The sequence below is a fragment of the Bos indicus genome, chromosome 1 (assembly GCF_029378745.1).
Source record: "Bos indicus isolate NIAB-ARS_2022 breed Sahiwal x Tharparkar chromosome 1, NIAB-ARS_B.indTharparkar_mat_pri_1.0, whole genome shotgun sequence".
NCBI classification, from domain to species: domain Eukaryota; kingdom Metazoa; phylum Chordata; class Mammalia; order Artiodactyla; family Bovidae; genus Bos; species Bos indicus.
Genome location: NC_091760.1, coordinates 34,691,563 through 34,710,263, shown reverse-complemented (window position 1 = coordinate 34,710,263; position 18,701 = coordinate 34,691,563). Strand labels below are relative to the sequence as shown.

Here is an 18,701-nt window from a genome sequence, read left to right as displayed (position 1 = left end):
TTCAAAAACAAAACCAAATATATTCGGTCTCATTTCCAAGATAACCACTTGTGTGTTTCCAGAGTATCAATGTGTGATTAAATTTTGAAGCCATGAGATGGAAGCAAAAGACCATATGGGCCTCAGAAAAGTAACTCATATGAAAAGGACAACACATGGATATATATATTTTTTTAAATTATGAGCACTTAGAACTAATTACCCAGTATTATTCCTTTAAAACACTTTAGAAAAAAACTGATTATACTGCCTTTAATTTTTAATTAATTAATTGAGACAAGTTTATATCTCTCTAGACATCAGGACACAAAGTGGGGGAAAAAAAAAACGATTTAAGTGCTCTGTAACATTTATCACTGAAGGGCTGACTTTGTGAGAGTTTGTAGATGAGTTCCTCGTTATGTTTATTCCACCAATTATTTTGGTGACATATTAAGCATTGCTTTTAGCAAGACTCACTTTGGGGGAGTGTTCTCTTTGAGCTTCCTGCTTATTATGGTCAACCCCTGAGGCTGTGCATTGTAGTCCAATACATTGGTATTATGTTTGCATTGGTATTGTTTTGTAGTTACGATCTGCAGGCCTAATCATCTCAAATATATAAAATTAAGAGCGTAATATAGTTAGCTTTTTAAAAATAAACATATTTGATAATGGACTTATTATGTACATAATCATAAAATCTAGGCAGAACTATTTAGATATATGTAGAAATTCTTTATATAATATTTGGATATGCAATGCAGGTTTAATTCATAACTGACAATCTTCTATAATTAACTAAAACATAGGCATTCCTAAAGTTTATAAGAACTTTCTCATTCTTGTCAACTTCACTGGGTTATCCTGAAAAGCCAACATGACAGAAGTGAAAATACTGTGAAAATAAAAAAACGTAACCATCAGTGATGTTAAAATTTTTTAAAGTGTTTTTGTAATCCCCATTCTATCATATATTTACTGTGTGACTAGCAAAGGTCATATAACCTCCACAAGGCTCACTGTCCTTATCTATAAAATGAAAACAGTCTAAGGGTCTTTGTAAATCTTTTACAACAGGATAATTTTGTGGTTAAAATAAGACTAGCATAAGGGAACTGGGAAACATGCTAGAACGAGGCTTTATACATCGCAAACCCTGGAGTATCAACCTCTCATGAACCATGTCATTCACTTAGTCTTGGTTTCTTAAAACCTTCCAGATCTCTTCTTTAGCTTTCTCTCAAACTAGCTAACTGGTTAATCTCTTTCATCCCAGCTGAACTTCTTCATAGCATAGACTTTTCCACTTTGGGGAACCAGAACTCATTCTCTACCCATTCTAGTCCTTTCCAATTTTTCTAAGTGTTTTTTCTGCCATAACAGTATGGAGGGGCTATTCCTGTGTCCCAGGACTTTCTCATTTCTAGCCACATTTTACTCCTTAACAACTATCCATGCCTCTGTCTTTCTTCTCTATAGCTCATTATTATTATCATTATTACTATTATTAAACCTCAACAAAACTGCCATGCTGCCTGCCAGTTTTGCCATGACTTTAGTTTGGATTCCTTTGCTGTTCAAACCATGCTTTGAAAAGTTACAGATCATCATCCTAGAATGTGTTTATTCTGTTTATTACTTTGAATTTCAGAACCATGGAAGAAGTGTGAGATAACAACTCTGTTCCCAGGGTTGCCATAGTAGCCCAGTATCAGCATATGTATTAAATACATAATTAAGACTTCTAAGTTTAAAAGTTGATGAGGTACACTATGCATTTTTTGACAAAATAATAACTTCTCATCCTCATGGCTATTACTTATTATGAAATTACTTGGAGGCAGAAAGTGCTTTAAATATGAAAATATATGTGCAATTTGTTTATAAGGTTTTATTTTCTAATTTTAGAGAATAAAAAATACTTGGTATATTTACATTGGCAAACTATGGGCTTTGGGGTAAAAATGATAGGTTTATACAGATTCACTGTAATAAATGTACCACTGCCATGAGGGATGTCAATAGTAGGACAGGTTGTCCATGAGTGGGGATGAAGGTCACATGGGAAATCTGCACTTGCCACTCAATTTCACTGTGAATCTAAAAAGTAAAGTTTATTAACTAAAAAAAATTGATTTGATTATGTGACTTTTTCAAGACCATTCTGGCCACAGATATCTACAGATTTATAATTCAAAGTTACTTCTATTTCTCTTTCTACCACTCACACAGCTTTTTCTGCCCGAGAGCATGATAACTTAGGCATTATATCTGAACATAAACATAGACCTAGATGATTATTTAGTAGGCTTTCTATAGGACAGATGGAAGGAGAGAGACAATTATTGTGTATTCAACATCTATTAGGCATTAGGTCAAATCATATTAAATTGTTATCACTATAGATCATATTCTTTTTCTCAAAATTTGGGAAAGGAAAATCAAAATGGAGCTTGTATTGCTGACAGCTCCCTAAAGTGGAGCCAGGAGGCTATTAAGAAGTGTGGCTTTTACATATCTCAGCCTGAATGGGATCTAACCTTTTGATCTGTTATTGTCCTAGTTAATGTATACAGATCATCAGCTAGAAACTCAGGATAATTATTGGATCCATATCCTAAAATAACTTGAAGCAGCCTATCTACTTATTCAACTATCCTAAAATAATACATGTTTAAGTACAAATATTTCCTGATTCACATCAGAATCAATTAGAATTCTCACCAGGCAACTTTTAACAGCCTCGTGGCTTTTTGGCTTTAGAAGCCCCTGATTCTTTCTCTTCACCTGAACACTCTTTTGGTTTAACCAGAATCTCTGTCTACTGAATTGCAATTTCTAAGATCCCAAATAAACTATTTTATTATTTGCAGCCTTCTGCACTGTTTATCAGTTGACAAATTCAAATTTTGTTCTGTTTTGGGGTAGAACATTTCATTTTGCATAAATTGCTTTCTTTAACTCCTGGTTGTTTTCCTCATTTCTTTGGGCTGTGATTGGATTATGTGACAGGAAATAATCTGTGATTTGTAAAAAGGTACATATTAGACTGAAGAAAAAAAAAACAGATGATATAAAACTGTTTTGCCTTAATGTACATCACATTTTAAAATCTCTGTTATGCTAGCAGGACAATGCACCAGTACATTCTTAACAGATTCCTTCTTAACTTCTAGATCATTTTGAAAATGGATGTGTTCCTCTAAGCTTTCCCCTAAAACACCTCACTGTAACATGTGATTTGTCTTCTTAAGGATTAAAATCTTTCCTCTTGTACAAAATAGCAATGGTACATGCAATGCAATTACATATACTACAGTCATACCAAGAACATAAAAAATCAAGGTTACCAGAGGTAAAACAATAAATACAACATAAACAGAATGCTGGAGATATGGAAAAATTGATCAATACTTATCATTATTTTCTTTTATAGAATAAATACCAAATATACATTTATTTGGCTTACTTATTAGAGTGTTTTAGACATTTGATTAAAATGAATGATAATTCTTTAGCTATAGCATGTAGAGGGCAACCCCACACCATTTAAAGTCATAATTTTAATATAATATAACAGCTTTTTTTCCACCTTTACTTCTATAAATGGAGAACAGTGCTGCCTGAAAGCTGTCTGGGAATTCAGCCAAAGAAAGAAGAGGTTGCAAAAACTCTAGGGACTTGAAAGAAAAGTAGCTGGCATTAGCTTGGTCCTCACTTTAAACTAAAATTAAAATAAAAGACAGACATGTACAGTAATCTCTCTTTTAAAGAAAGAATAGAATGCCTCTATAGTAATGTCAAGTGGAACAGTTTGATCCTGGCCCAAGTTATGCAGCTGTTCCACAGGAAAATAGCAAAGGCTTCAGTCCAAAGCAGGCAAATAAGGCATGATTGTTCATAAACAGTCACTGGGGCCCTCACATTTAGAACAAAGAAAACAGCATTAGCATACAGGAGGCCAGTTTAGGAACATGAGTCTCAGTATGAGTCGCACCATCGTTTTGTGACTTATACAAAAAGCAATGTTGTGTTTTTTGTCTATCAACTTGCTTAATAGCCATTAATTGATTCATTCTTTAGGAAATCATATATTGGTCAAATATTTTTAAGAAACAATAAAGATTTGTTCATGGGTTAAAGAAATTATTGAAGTCAGCAACAAAATGTGAAGAAATCATAGATTTATTATCCATTCCTGATTCTCACCTGCTCATTAAAGGGAGATCAGTTAAATGGTAATAATAACAGAAATTAGGTACTTCAGGAGTCAATTAGAAGCTTTAGAAGCTAAGGCACAACGTTGCTTCTCAGTGAATCCAAAATAACAGAATGAGGAATCAGGTGTAATGGAGAACTTTGTGATTAACAGAATAAAATAGGAAATTCTAACCTGACTCTTGGGTAAATGTGATATTACAACTTCATTTTTACTCATACTCTTTACAGGCTCTTTCGATCCTATCTTAAAATATGAAAGCCTCTCTACTATTATTTTTTTTCTTTTAATTTTATTTTATAAAGTCTACTATTATTTTTATTTTAAAACTTCTGTTTGATGCGGCGTTCTCTTCTCAGCCCTTTTCAATTTTCATGATTCGTTTTCTAAAATGGGTTGTCTTCTCATTTTCTTTGCCTTCCCATCACCTAACTCCCTGATTGTTGTTATTGTTCTGTCACTAAGTTGTATCTGTCTCTATGTGACCCCATGGGCTGCAACACACCAGGCTCCTCTGTTTTCATGATCTTCCGCAGTTTGCTCAGATTCATTACAACTGAGTTAGTAATGCTAGCTAACCATCTAATCCTGTGCTGCCCCCTCCTCCTCTTGCCTTCAGTCTTTCCCAGCATCAGAATATTTTTCTGTGAGTCAGCTCTTCACATCAGGTGGCCACAGTTTTGGAGCTTCAGCAACAATCCTTCCAGTAAATATTCAGAATTGGTTTCCTTTAGGATTGACTGGTTTGATCTCCTTGCAGTCCTAGGGACTCTCAAGAGTCTTCTCCAGCACCACAATTCTAAAGCATCAGTTCTTCTTTGGCACTTAGCCTTCTTTATGGTCCAGATCTTAAATACATACGTAACTACTTGAAAAACCATAGTTTTGACTATAATAACTCCCTGATTAATCCATTTCAGTTTGCTTTCTGTTCTATTTGCTCTAGTGAGACTTGTTTTCTTCATAATCAGAAATAGTATTCTCTTGTTTTTTTCGGTCCTATCTGCCTCATCTGGCATTGTTGGAGATGGAATGTAAACTAGAGAGGCTAGCAATGGGACTGTCTTTAAAGATGCTAATGTCTTCATTTGTTGGAAATGATAGTTACTTTGAAAATGCAGAAGGGTGGATTTTAACATAATTAGGACACAAGAGAAGTAGTGGTCTAAAGGCAAAAAGGAGTCAGAGAATTTGGCTATATCTTTAATGTCAATGGCCTGAAGGTCTGCAAGGAAAGAAGATGGTAAAAAGAGAGTGGGAATAAGAATATAATACAAGTGAATAAGTCAATGTACTTTACTTTTGGACCATAGCATATAGAATAAAACAGTATGATCTATAATGATAAAGACTGAATATAATAATCATTTTAACCCATATGGAGCTTAGGAGCTAATTGCTCAGAAGATACTATGCTAATTAGATAATTTTTTATATGACTGTAAACTACGCTAGAAATGGTCAGCTTGGTAGGAATTTGGCAAGTTTCCAGAATGGGCACAAATACAGAGGAAAGCCTGATACAAAAAAAAAAAAAAAAAATAGCAACAGTGAAATGTGTCTTGAGATGAGCCAGTTCTTCACCTTCAAGCATCCAGAGCTTCAACGTCAGTGCTGCTCATTATTGTAGGGCTGATCCTAATTTTTCAAAAGTGACTTTGACTAACATAAGTGACAATTTAGACTCAAAAATTGAAGAAGCAGAAAATAGCTGAAGAAATGTAATCTTTGGGCAATGATTGAACTAAGTTTAAATCCTGACTCATCCATTTAAAATCTGGATGGATTGGGAAAATTAGTTAACACTGAGCTTTAGTTTTCCTTTCTGTAAAATGAGAAGCCTTCTTATGTCCATTAGTGATAGCAAAGTGATATTAATCAGGATCTTTCTGAGAAAGATGACATTTTCTATTTCTTAAAATTCTGGGGCCTTTTTGTTTTTAAATAAAATAAATATATGAGATTATTGTTTTTCATTCATCTGCAGTATAAAGGATTATTGCATATCCAAGCTTATTTCCAGGTAACTGAAACAGAGACCCACAATACGGCACTTTTATTTAACCATATCTGAGCTGAGGAAAATGGATTACTTACGTAGCTAACTACATAGATCACAACATAAGTATTCACCAAAAAGAAAAAAAAAGATAGTGAAAGTGGATATAGAATTAAAGAGAAAATCATTGACAGGTAACTAGATGCTATTTGAGCTGGAATGTATTAATTCCCAAGCATTCTATATACTATACTTCCCATCTTCACCTCATTTAATTGCATAAGTTGTACACATATTCTACATGTACACATATGTACTTTGGGGCAGAACTATGGAGAGAAGGTAAAAGTCAAATTCCTTTGATATGACCTGATCTTGATCATGTTTCTTTATCATATCTCCAAATGCTGACCTCTGAGGTTACAGGAGAAACAGAAGCAAAAGAGAGAGACAGGGAGAAGGGAAGAGGGAGAGACAGGAAAAAATAATCAAAAGGAACAAGACAGGAAATGGAAGGAAAAGTTAGGAAAGAAGCTCTGGTATGAGAAATACAGAATTGGGAGTAAAGAAATTGGATTTCATTATGTCTAAAGCAGACTAGAGTTGATTACACTTCTTTCTTAGTTAAAGTACTGAGTGATTAAGTGAAAATCACAGTCAAGTCCAACTCTTATAGTTCATGGAATTCTCCAGGCCAGAATACTGGAGTGGGTAACCTTCCCCTTCTCCAGGGGATCATCACAACCCAGGGATCAAACCCAGGTCTCCTGCATTGCAGGCGGATTCTTCACCAACTGAGCTATGAGGGAAGCCCCTAAAGTACTGAACTTATAGCTAAAAGCCCTGCTGTAACTGTAATACTGAAATGCAGTCACATTTAGATAGTGTGCTATCTAAATGTGACTTTTAGTTGAAATAGTTGTTAGTTGAAAAGTATTTTCTATAAGCAATTTAAGCTTATCAGTGGAAGGAACTATGAAAGAGAAATGCACATGACATAGTAAAGCTACTTTGAAAAAAATTCCTCCCTTTCAAGGCCTAAAATGCCTTAAATGTTTCTTAAAAGAAAAAATAGATAAGTTTGCAAAATGCTCTTTAAGTCAGTATATTTTTAATCTTTAGAAAATAATACTGGAAGAGAGAACAGTTCTAAAATATTAATTCTGTGACAACAAAAGCATGAATTCACATAGTGTGTTGAAAAGTATAAGACAATAAAATACAGGAAGCTGAAATTTCAGGCTTCTGTATTAAAATTACTTTAGAAAAGTTCCACATGTGTTACTATGAAATCTACACTTGAATATAAATGTTATTAGAAACAAATTTTTAGTAAATAAGTTTGATTTTCACAAAAACTATCCCATACAGTTATATATGTTTCTTGTTGTTGTTTAGTTGCTAAGTTGTTTCTGACTCTTTGAGAGCTCATGGACGGTAGCCTGCTAGGCTTCTCTGCCCGTGGGATTTCCCAGGCAAGAACCCTGGAGTGGTTAGCCGTTTCCTTCTCCAAGGGATCTTTCTGAATCAGTGATGGAACCAGCATCTCCTGTATTGGCAGGTGGATTCTTTACCACCTGGGAAGCCTATAGTTATATACAGAGAACAATTAAATTACTCCTATTAAAATTTAAACAGAAATGCAAATCAATGGAAATATCTTAAAAGATCAAACAAATGACTTTCAGTTCCAAGTAGAGTGTTACCATAGAGTGATCAAAGCACTTTCCAAAGAAATAATCCTTATTTGATATTCCATACTTGAATTTTCTATTAATATATTTTCTATTGATATATTTCCAAGAGTTAACTGTTTATAAACATGAATGTCAAACATAAAATTTTAGAGTCAAAGTGATGTTAGAACTCATTATTCTAACAATGAAATCTCTTTTTAATTGAAAATGTTCAGTCTGTGACCCTTTCATTCACATTACCTCCAATTGTAACACATCAACAAATTATGTCTCATGGGGTTACATTAAAAGTGTAGATTTGATTTCTCTTATGAAAATGATTTTCCATGTAACTAAAACATGGACATATTTTGAGGATTCAATATTTTCAGAGCTTTTCATGAGAGAATTAAGTTCAGCATATGTAACTTCTATCAATCTGGTGATGTAAAAACAGTGATTGATGAAGTCTAAACTCCTTTCAAGTTGAAATAGTGGGGAAAAAAAGGAGAAAGAAATCTCAGTTGGAAATCTTCCCAGAAATTTCAATAAATGATAAAATACAAGACCAATCTTCCACAGACACTTAATGAAGACATGGTTCAGGGGGCTTTCTTTTCTGAGATAATTTTGCCCAGCAAAAAAAGACACAAATTGTGGATTTCTGCAGTTAAAGCCTGCAATCAAAGAAAGATAGAATAAAAAGTAAAAAAATTTATTGCTCATTATATCACTTACAGTGGTTTTCCTTTGGATTCACAAGTCAAAATTAAAGGCTGTCCTTCTTGTGGAAAAGGAGTAGATGGTATAATCTTAACTGATGGTGTATCTAGAAAAAAAAAGGAATATTAAGAAAGGTCATTAAACACATGTAAAGCTATATATTTAATAACTGTACAGCAGGGTGTATGTTCAAGCCATTTCTTATAATTGTATATATTTATAAAAGGTCTCTTAGTGAAACAGGGTTTGAAGTTTAAGAAGCTACCATCCTGTCCAGGAAAAGCTTACAAAAATATCTGAGTATCTTATGAAGACCACTGCTGTATTATTTCTGAAATCCGAATTTAAAAGTGAAATTGCAAAATAGTTCAGATGAATATCAAGCATTTCATGCAATTGTTTCTTCAACTATTATAGATGGCTATGAATACTATTATTATGGACTGAATGCATTTATGTGCATTTGAATAACAACACTCTCATTGTTGCAGGAGTACCAAGGACTCACAATAAGAAACCCTAAAAGAACTTGAGACCACTATCTCACAAGAATTATGCAGAATCTTTTTGAAAATGCAGTGATGCAGCCCTTACCACACACTGTTTGCTTTAAAGTACAGTTAGTAAATTATTTAAAACATTAATAAAAATTAAAATTTTGTTGTATATGCTATAACGTAATTGTTAGAAAGTTATTTCCATTTAACAATAAAATCATCCTTGGTGGAAGAAGATACAAAAATACCTTGAGACTTTATATTTATAACTTTTATGTCATGTCAGTCATTTCAGTCGCTCAGTAGTGTCTGACTCTTAGTGACCACATGGACTGCAGCATGCCAGCCTTCCCTGTCCATCATCAACTCTTAGAGCTTGTTCAAACTTATACCCACTGAGTTATGTCATGTAATGTCCTTTAATCAATCAGTCACTGTTTTTACATCATAATTACATTATGGAATCAATCAGGCTCATTCCTTTATGAGACATTGCTGGCCCTAGCTTTGTGTGGCTCCCAGTCAGCATGGAACTCTCTCCTTTTGTTTCCATATTCTCAACAATAAACAAAATAAGCTATGAATGCTCCGTGGAGTCACAGCTATTCTCACCCTTCCCTTAGTTGTGAACTATCCTTAGGTTATATCCATACTCTGACTTTGATGGCAATTAAATAAGTATCAATCAATTGGGTACTTTTTAGGTTATTTATCTTATTCGGGAAAGTATTATTCAGATTTGCCCTTAGAGAACAACGAACTGAAATTATAAAAAGAAAGAGGAAAGTGAAAGAGGAGAGTGAAAAAGCTGACTTAAAACTCAACATTCAAAAAACTAAGAACATGGCATCTGGTCCCATCACTCCTTGGCAAATAAATGGAGAAACAATGGAAACAGTGATAGACTTTATTTTCTTGGGTTCCAAAATCACTGCAGATGGTGACTGCAGCCATGAAATTAAAAAATGCTTGCTTCTTGGAAGAAAAACTATGACCAACCTGGACAGTATACTAAAAAGCAGAGACATTACAGACAAAGGTCCATCTAGTCAAGGCTATGGCTTTTCCAGTGGTCATGTATGGATGCGAGAGTTGGACCATAAAGAAAGCTGAGCGCCGAAGAATTGATGCTTTTGAACTGTGGTGTTGGAGAAGACTCTTGAGAGTCCCTTGGATTGCAAAGAGATCCAATCAGTCCATCCTAAAGGAAATCAGTCCTGAGCATTCATTGAAAGCATTGACACTGAAGCTGAAACTCAAATACTTTGGCCACCTGATGCGAAGAGCTGATTCATTTGAAACGACCCTGATGCTGTGAAAGATTGGAGGCAGGAGAAGAAAGGGACAGCAGAGGATGAGATGGTTGGATGGCATCACCAGCTTGATGGACATGAGTTTGAGTAAGCTCCGGGAGTTGGTGATGGACAGGGAAGCCTGGCGTTCTGCAGCACATGGGGTCACAAAGAGTCGGACATGACTGACTGAATTGATCTGATCTCATCCTCTGTTTTCCCCTTCTCCTTTTCCTTCTGCCTTGAATCCTTCCCAGCATCGGGGTCTTTTCTAATGAGTCAACTCTTCACATCAGGTGGCCAAAATACTGGAGCTTCAGCTTCATCATCAATCCTTCCAAAAATATTCAGGATTGATTTCCTTTAGGATTAATAGATTTGATTTTCTTGCAGTCCAGGGGACTCTCAAGAGTCTTCTCCAACACCATAGTACAAAAACATAACTTCTTTGGTGCTCAGCCTTCTTTATTGTCAACATTCAAATCAATACATGACTACTAGAAAAACCATAGCTTTGACTAAAAGACCTTTGTTGGCAAAGTGTACCTCTGTGTGTATCTGTGATGATTAATTTTACATATCTACTTTACTGTCCCATGGTGTATCCAGATATTTGACCAAACATTCATTATTCTGAATGTTCTACTGAGTGTTTTGGGAAGCAATTAACATTTCAATCAGTAGACTGAGTAAAGCAGATTTCTCTCCATAATATGGGTGAAGTTTATCTGATGAAATTAAGGCCTGAATAGAACAAAGAGTCTATTGTTGTTCAGTCGCTTAGTTAGGTCTGGCACTTTGTGACACCCATGGACTGCACCACATCAGGCTTTCCTGTCCTCCACTATTTCCCAGAGTTTGCTCAAAGTTACATCCACTGGATTGAGTCCATGATGCCACCCAAATATCTCATCCTCTGTTGCCTGCTTCTCCTCTTGCTCTCAATCTTTTCCAGAATCAAGGTCTTTTCCAATGAGTCAGCTCTTCACAAAGTATTTGGCCACCACATACTTTGGTGGCAAAAGTACTGGAGTTTCAACTTTAGCATCAGTCCTTCCAATGAATATTCATGATTGATTTCCTTTAGGATTAACTGGTTTGATCTCCTTACATTCCAAGAGACTCTCAACAGTCTTCTCTAGCACCACAATTCAAAAGCATCAATTCTTCAGTGCTCAGCCTTCTTTATGGTCCAACTCTCACATCTGTACATGACTGATAGGAAAACCATAGCTTTTACTAGATGGACCTTTGTCAGCACAGTAATATCTCTGCTTTTGAATATGCTGTCTAGGTTGGTAATAGCTTTTCTTCCAAGGAGCAAGCATCTTTTAAATTCCTGGCTACAGTCACTAACTACAGTGATTTTGGGGCCCAAGAAAATAAAGTCTTTCACTGTTTCCATTGCTTCCCCATCTATTTGCCATGAAGTGATGGAACTGGATGCCATTATCTTATTTCTTTAAATGATGAGGTTTAAGGCTGACCCTCCCACAAATAGGAGAGAATTCTTCCTGACAGCATTTGAGCTTGCACATCAGTCTTTTTCTTTCTGCAGATCAAGGAAATAGCTGCTCTTCCTGGGACTTGAGCCTACCGACTCTCAGACTAGAACTATAGCATCATCTCTTCTGGTTTCTCTAGACCTTTGGACTCACACTGGAATTGAGGCAGGAGATAGGTGGGATCCAGGCAGAACAGTTTCTCCCTTGTGGACAGAAATCCATAATAGCAGAAACTCTATAAACGCAGGATGATGGAGGAGGCTGGGCCCTGCCTAAGTAGAAGAAAAAAGACCATATATTTCTCATTCTCAAAGCCAAGGTGACCCATGACTATACAAGTGCAGAAAAGCTCCTTGGAGGTCAAAAAGGGAGGAGGTATCACCTCATAGCGATGTCAACTACCCATAAGCCTCTTCATTACAATCCATCTTGGCTAAGAGAGGAGCATCCATAAATGGGAGGTTCCTAAGATACACCAAATGCAGACTCACAACCAGGCAAATCAAAATGACTGGAAAAGGAAACCCGGAAAAAAAGGCCCCATAAAGTGACTGAAACCACCATGAGGGCACAACTGTCTCTCTGAGTCCACCATGTGTCTATCCACACAGCTGTACTCTTTTTCCTCCTAATAAATATTGCACTTATTTCACTACTTTTCCTCTTCTTGGAAATTATTTTTTCTGCTAAGTCAAAGGGTCAGGGCCTTATCACTGACTACTAGTCTATTGGCTAGGGTTCTGTGCTCTTATCATTGTGACCCAACCTCAATACCTGGCTGGGAACTGAAGCCCTTCTTCAAGCCACTGCATGCCAAGGCCACCCCAAATCAGAACTAAGTCATCAGCTCTTCTGGGTCTCTAAATCACCAATTCAGCCTACACCTCTCAGAATGTGTACTGTTTCTCTGTAGAATCCTGACAAATATAAAATCCTTATAAACATACCCTGAGATATTTCTTTTATGAGGAGTGACCTCAGGAGGATTGGAAAGACAAGAACAGAAGGAAGTAGATCAAGCGTGTATTATTGAGCCGACTACACCATAGGCACTTGGCATTCAGTCCTGCTGTGGAACTCAGACAGATTTGGGCATTCTGCAAAGTCATTCCACTTGATGGATAATGGAGAGGAGTATTTAGGGAATATTGACCAATACTCATTAGAGATTGCTTGAGGATTTCTGGGGGTGTTATTTTCCTGGCACCCCTGGTCTACTCAGTGCACCAGAATGGTGTGTATCAAAAGGATATGAGTGTCCCCCCAGCATCTTCCTCTGTGAGGTAAAATACATAGTAGCAAGGAGCTGCTAGAAAAGAGGAAAACAGAATACAATTTCATTTCTCTTAATTCTAAGTAGTTTATCAGAGGCACTTCTCTGGTAGCTCAGCTGGCAAAGAATCTTCCTGCAATGCAGGAGACCCTGGGTCAATTTCTGGGTTGGGAAGATCCCCTGGAGAAGCTACCCAACCAGTATTCTGGGGCTTCCTTGGTGGCTCAGATGGTAAAGAATCCACCTGCAATGTGGGAGACCTCAGTTCAATGCCTGATTTGGGAAGATCCCCTGGAGGAGGGCAAGGCAACCTACTCTAGTATTCTTGTCTGGAGAATCCCCATGGACAGAGGAGCCTGGCGGACTATAGTCCATGCAGTCGCAAAGATTCGGACATGACTAAGCACAGCACAGTTTATTAGAGGTGAGAATTTGTACAACATACACACAATAAACTGTGGAAATTCTGAAAGAGATGGGAATACCAGACCACCTGACCTGCCTCTTGAGAAACCTATACGCAGGTCAGGAAGCAACAGTTAGAACTGGACATGGAACAGACTGGTTCCGAATAGGAAAAGAAGTATGTCAAGGCTGTATATTGTCACCCTGCTTATTTAACTTATATGCAGAGTACATCATGAGAAACGCTGGGCTGGAAGAAACACAAGCTGGAATCAAGACTGTTGGGAGAAATATCAATAACCTCAGATATGCAGATGACACCACCCTTATGGCAGAAAGTGAAGAGGAACTCAAAAGCCTCTTGATGAAAGTGAAAGAGGAGAGTGAAAAAGTTGGCTTAAAGCTCAACATTCAGAAAACTAAGATTATGGCATCCGGTCCTATCACTTCATGGGAAATAGATGGGGAAACAGTGGAAAGTACCAGATTTTATTTTTTTGGGCTCCAAAATCCCTGCAGATGGTGATTACAGCCATGGCATTAAAAGACCCTTACTCCTTGGAAGGAAAGTTATGACCAACCTAGACAGCATATTCAAAAGCAGAGACATTACTTTGCCAACAAAGGTCCGTCTAGTCAAGGCTATGGTTTTTCCAGTAGTCATGTATGGATGTGAGAGTTGGACTGTGAAGAAAGCTGAGTGCCAAAGAATTGATGCTTTTGCACTGTGGTGTTGGAGAAGACTCTTGCGAGTACCTGGGACTGCAAGAAGATCCAATCAGTCCATTCTAAAAGGGATCGGCCCTGGGATTTCTTTGGAAGGAATGATGCTAAAGCTGAAACTCCAGTACTTTGGCCACCTAATGGGAAGAGTTGACTCATTGGAAAAGACTGATGCTGGGAGGGATTGAGGGCAGGAGGAAAAGGGGACGACAGAGGACAAGATGGCTGGATGGCATCACTGACTCGATGGACGTGAGTTTGAGTGAACTCCTGGAGTTGGTGATGGACAGGGAGGCCTGGCGTACTGGGATTCATGGGGTTGCAAAGAGTCAGACATGACTGAGCAACTGAACTGAACTGAACAGTCCCCTGAAGCATGGTTCAACATTCCTGCTAGATCCAAAATACGGAATTTGAATTATAGGCAAATGTAAAAGCAGATAATATGTTTAGCAAGTATTTTTATGAAACTTTTAGGAAGATCACTAAATAATCTCTAAGTTAGCAAAATCAAGTCGTATAATGTGCTGTGCTGTGCTTAGGCGCTCAGTCATGTCTTACTCTTTGGGACCCCATTGTCTGGTTAACCTATCTCTGAATTAATTTTGAAATTTACTCATTTAATTTTTATAGCTCCACAACCTTTCTTTCATCTAGTCTACGATATCAGTGAATGGTCTCCTCCTGTCTCAACTTTTTATACCTCTAAATCGTACTTCTGGAACTAGACAAAATTGTTTTCTCAAACATATACCTGATGATATCAATTTTTGTATTAAGTCTTCAGTCTTAAGATTAACAGTAAAATAATCAGCATGACCTTTAAGTCCTCTCCTAATCTACACAGGTCTTTACTCTCATACCTTGTAACACTTAATTCATTCTTTGAATTCCAGTAATTATGTTTTCTTCCATGTACTTCAATGAACATGTTTCATCTTAACTTTATGTAAATTGTATGAAATGCTTCATTTGGGGAGGACTGTTTGCCTTTTGAACTCTTTTAAACCTTAACCCAAACATCATTTCTGTGGACAAACATTTATTAGCCTTATATTAGGTCAGATATCTCTGTTGCATTTTCTCTGTTTCACCCATGTGCAATTTTTAAAAGGCATTGCTGTATACTCAGTGTCTAGCATAGTGCTTTATACAGAATCTGTGCTTAACAAATAAATTATTAAATGAAGAAACACATTAAATTTATTTCCTTATCACTTTAATACATTGTTTAAAATATTAACAAAGTGATTAATTGAAATGTTATTGAGGTCTGCATTTGTGTGTAGAATTAATCTTAAATGTTCATGTCACAAAACTTAGATTGGTTTTTATTCTTAGCACATATTTAATTTAATTAAATATGCTACTGCTGATTATTTTCCTGGTATTTTCTACATTAGATAATATTAGATAACAACTTTCCATGATTATACAAATGACAATTTGTTTTTAATGTATATACCACATAAGTAAACAAATTTTCTCTCCTCATCTGACTTTGACAAGGGAAGAACTCAATTATGAAGAGTTTTTTCTTATAGAATTAGTCAAAATTCTAGTTTATAATTTCATGAAATGTCAGTATTTCAGTTTAAACATACCAGGTTTTCTATGTACTCAAAATTACATTTTACCACACCAAAACTACAATAATGTGATTACTATCCCAAACCTGACTCTTAAATATTCTTTTTTAAAGACATAAAATCACTTGGGCTTTAATGAGATTTTTAGTTAATAACAAATATCTCTATCATTACAATTCCTATTATATTTTCATTGCTCACTTTATTGTGTCCATAAGAAGCTGATTAAATACTGTTAGCAAATTATCAGTAGCATTCTAGAAATATCTTTAAATTAGTATAGAATTCCTACTCTTACTCAGAAATCTGTTAGTCAACAAAAAAGACCAAAAAAAACTGTAGTCATCTCAAAAACTGATTTAATTTTAAGGATCATGTTTCCAGGATTTATTCAAAATATTTAATAATTACAACCACAATGTAAATATATTTTTCTGTATTTATATATTAAAATAAATGGGAAATTTTCAGTAACAGCACAATGTACAATAGATAGTAATATTCTAAAACAGCATTCAAATTTATGCATATATTATGCCATTATCTTTTTTAATCCAGATACGACTAGTAGTCCAAGCCTTTCAATGCATGTCTTTGCCAAGTTAGTATAATTACAGTGATTTTCCTGGTGGTCCAATGGTTAGGACTACATGCTTCCACTGTAGGGCACACGTGTTTATCCCTGGTCACAGGAAATAAAATACCACATGCTGCATGGTGTGGCCAAGAAAAAAAAGGAATTTTTTTTTTTTTTTGGCCCTGTCCATATTTAGGTTCAGATAAGGCAATGGCACCCCACTTCAGTACTCTTGCCTGGAAAATCCCATGGATGGAGGAGCCTGGTGGGCTGCAGTCCATGGGGTCGCGAAGAGTCAGACATGACTGAGCGACTTAACTTTCACTTTTCACTTTCACGAATTGGAGAAGGAAATGGCAACCCACTCCAGTGTTCTTGCCTGGAGATCCCAGGGATGGGGGAGCTTGGTGGGCTGCCGCCTATGGGGTCACACAGAGTCGGACACGACTGAAGCGACTTAGCAGCAGCAGCATATTTAGGTTATTTGTAGATTTTCTTCTTGGTTGTACTTTTTCATTTCAAAAAGATAGAGAATATATTTTAAACAAAGTTTACTTGTACAGTAATTCCATGCTTGCTTTGGAAATAATCTATTTTCCAGTCTAGGTACAATGTGAGCTGCATTTCATCCTGCTCCACTTCTTCACAAAACGCACATATTTTATCGTTTTCTTCAGTACTTTGTGGATGTGGATGATGTTCTGTTTTTAAATTACTGATATAATGTATTGTACTGTACCAATTAAACACTAAAAAAATAGGGAGTTAGTAGAAGTGTATTATTATTACCATTATTAATTCACACTTGCTTTATACTATATGTTAAACTCAGATTTTGCAAAGTAAAAATTTCCATGTTGTTTTTAAGATGTCTTTGAACCATCGAACTAAGCCAGCTCTAACAATATCATATTTATTAACCGTAAATTTATGCATATAGAAATATAATATTTATTGCATATAATATGTAATGTTTATCATATGTTACTATATATACATACAGATGAATGATAGGGAATAGTAAATAATTAGATTTAAATTATTTCAGGATATATACTGCTATTATAAAACACTGTACTTAGTAAAATATGTATTTTTTCACATGTCTTCTTCATTCATCACATTTTGCACATCAAAATCTAAGACCTTAACCTAGTCAATTGTGTGTTGTCAGATCCTAACAAAATGCTTGCTACGTTGGAAGAGTTCTTTAAAGGTTAGATGAATATATGAATGAGTTATTTCTTACTTCTTTCAAAATGCAATCAAGTGAGGAAGTTTTGCACGAGTATATAAAATATAGGGATAGAGTCATTCATCTACAAATTATTTTTCAGTAGTTATTGACAAGCAAAATATGCAGATACTTTAAAGGGTAATGTTTCCTCCCTAAGCTTTTTTTTATAGGAAAAAAATATTATACTTAGCATACGTCTTTAAAATTAAAGATGTTTTAAAGCACACATTTTTAAAGTATTACTTATTTTACTTATCTGAAAGATTCTAGGTTTATGTGTGTGTGCATAGTTGCTCAGTTGTGTCCCACTCTTTGCAACCCCATGGATTGTAGCCTGCCAGGCTCCTCTGTCCATGGGGATTCTCCAGGCGAGAATACTGGAATTGATTGCCTTGCCCTCCTCCAGGGAATCTTCCCAACCCAGGCATTGAACCCAGAACTCCAGCATTGCAGGCAGATTCTTTACCATCTGAGCTACAAGAGAAACCCAAGAATACCAGAGTGGGTGGCCTATCCCTTCTCCAGGGGATCTTGCCAACCCAGGAATTGAACCAGGGTCTCCTGAATTGCAGGTGGATTTTTACCAGCTGAGCTACCAGGTCTCATTTATAAAGAAGCACAATTACTTTCAAGAGACAGATTAATGGACAAGAGATTAGCTTTTAAATTATTATTCAAAAAATTTTAAATTGTTGTGAACTTGAGAAGTAAAGATACCCCCTATTTTATTTGAGTGATTCAGTATTTGAATCAAAGTAAAGATATTGATCCAGTGGAAAGGATTTTCTATTTTTAACAATGATTTTTTGAAAAGATGTAACACATGACTGCTTTCCAAGATGTACAAAAAACTCTTAAAACTCAACAAAAAGAAAGACAAAACAACCCAATTAAAAAACAAAAAATCATCAAAGATCTAAGCAGACACCTCAACAAATATATACACAAAAGGAAAATAAGCATAAGAAAAGGTGCTCAGCATCCAATGTCATTATGGAATTGCA

At 35.9% G+C, this 18,701-nt stretch overlaps 1 protein-coding gene across 3 annotated transcripts in view; it reads right to left on the bottom strand.

The window, feature by feature from the left end:
* Positions 1-18,701, bottom strand: part of CADM2 (cell adhesion molecule 2) — a 1,274,389-nt gene that overhangs the window by 133,853 nt on the left and 1,121,835 nt on the right. For all 3 annotated transcript variants that reach the window (XM_070786560.1, XM_070786570.1, XM_070786566.1), the window contains one exon: positions 8,615-8,705. In XM_070786560.1, the coding sequence (XP_070642661.1) occupies positions 8,615-8,705 (91 nt within the window). The remainder of the gene's footprint in view (positions 1-8,614; positions 8,706-18,701) is intronic.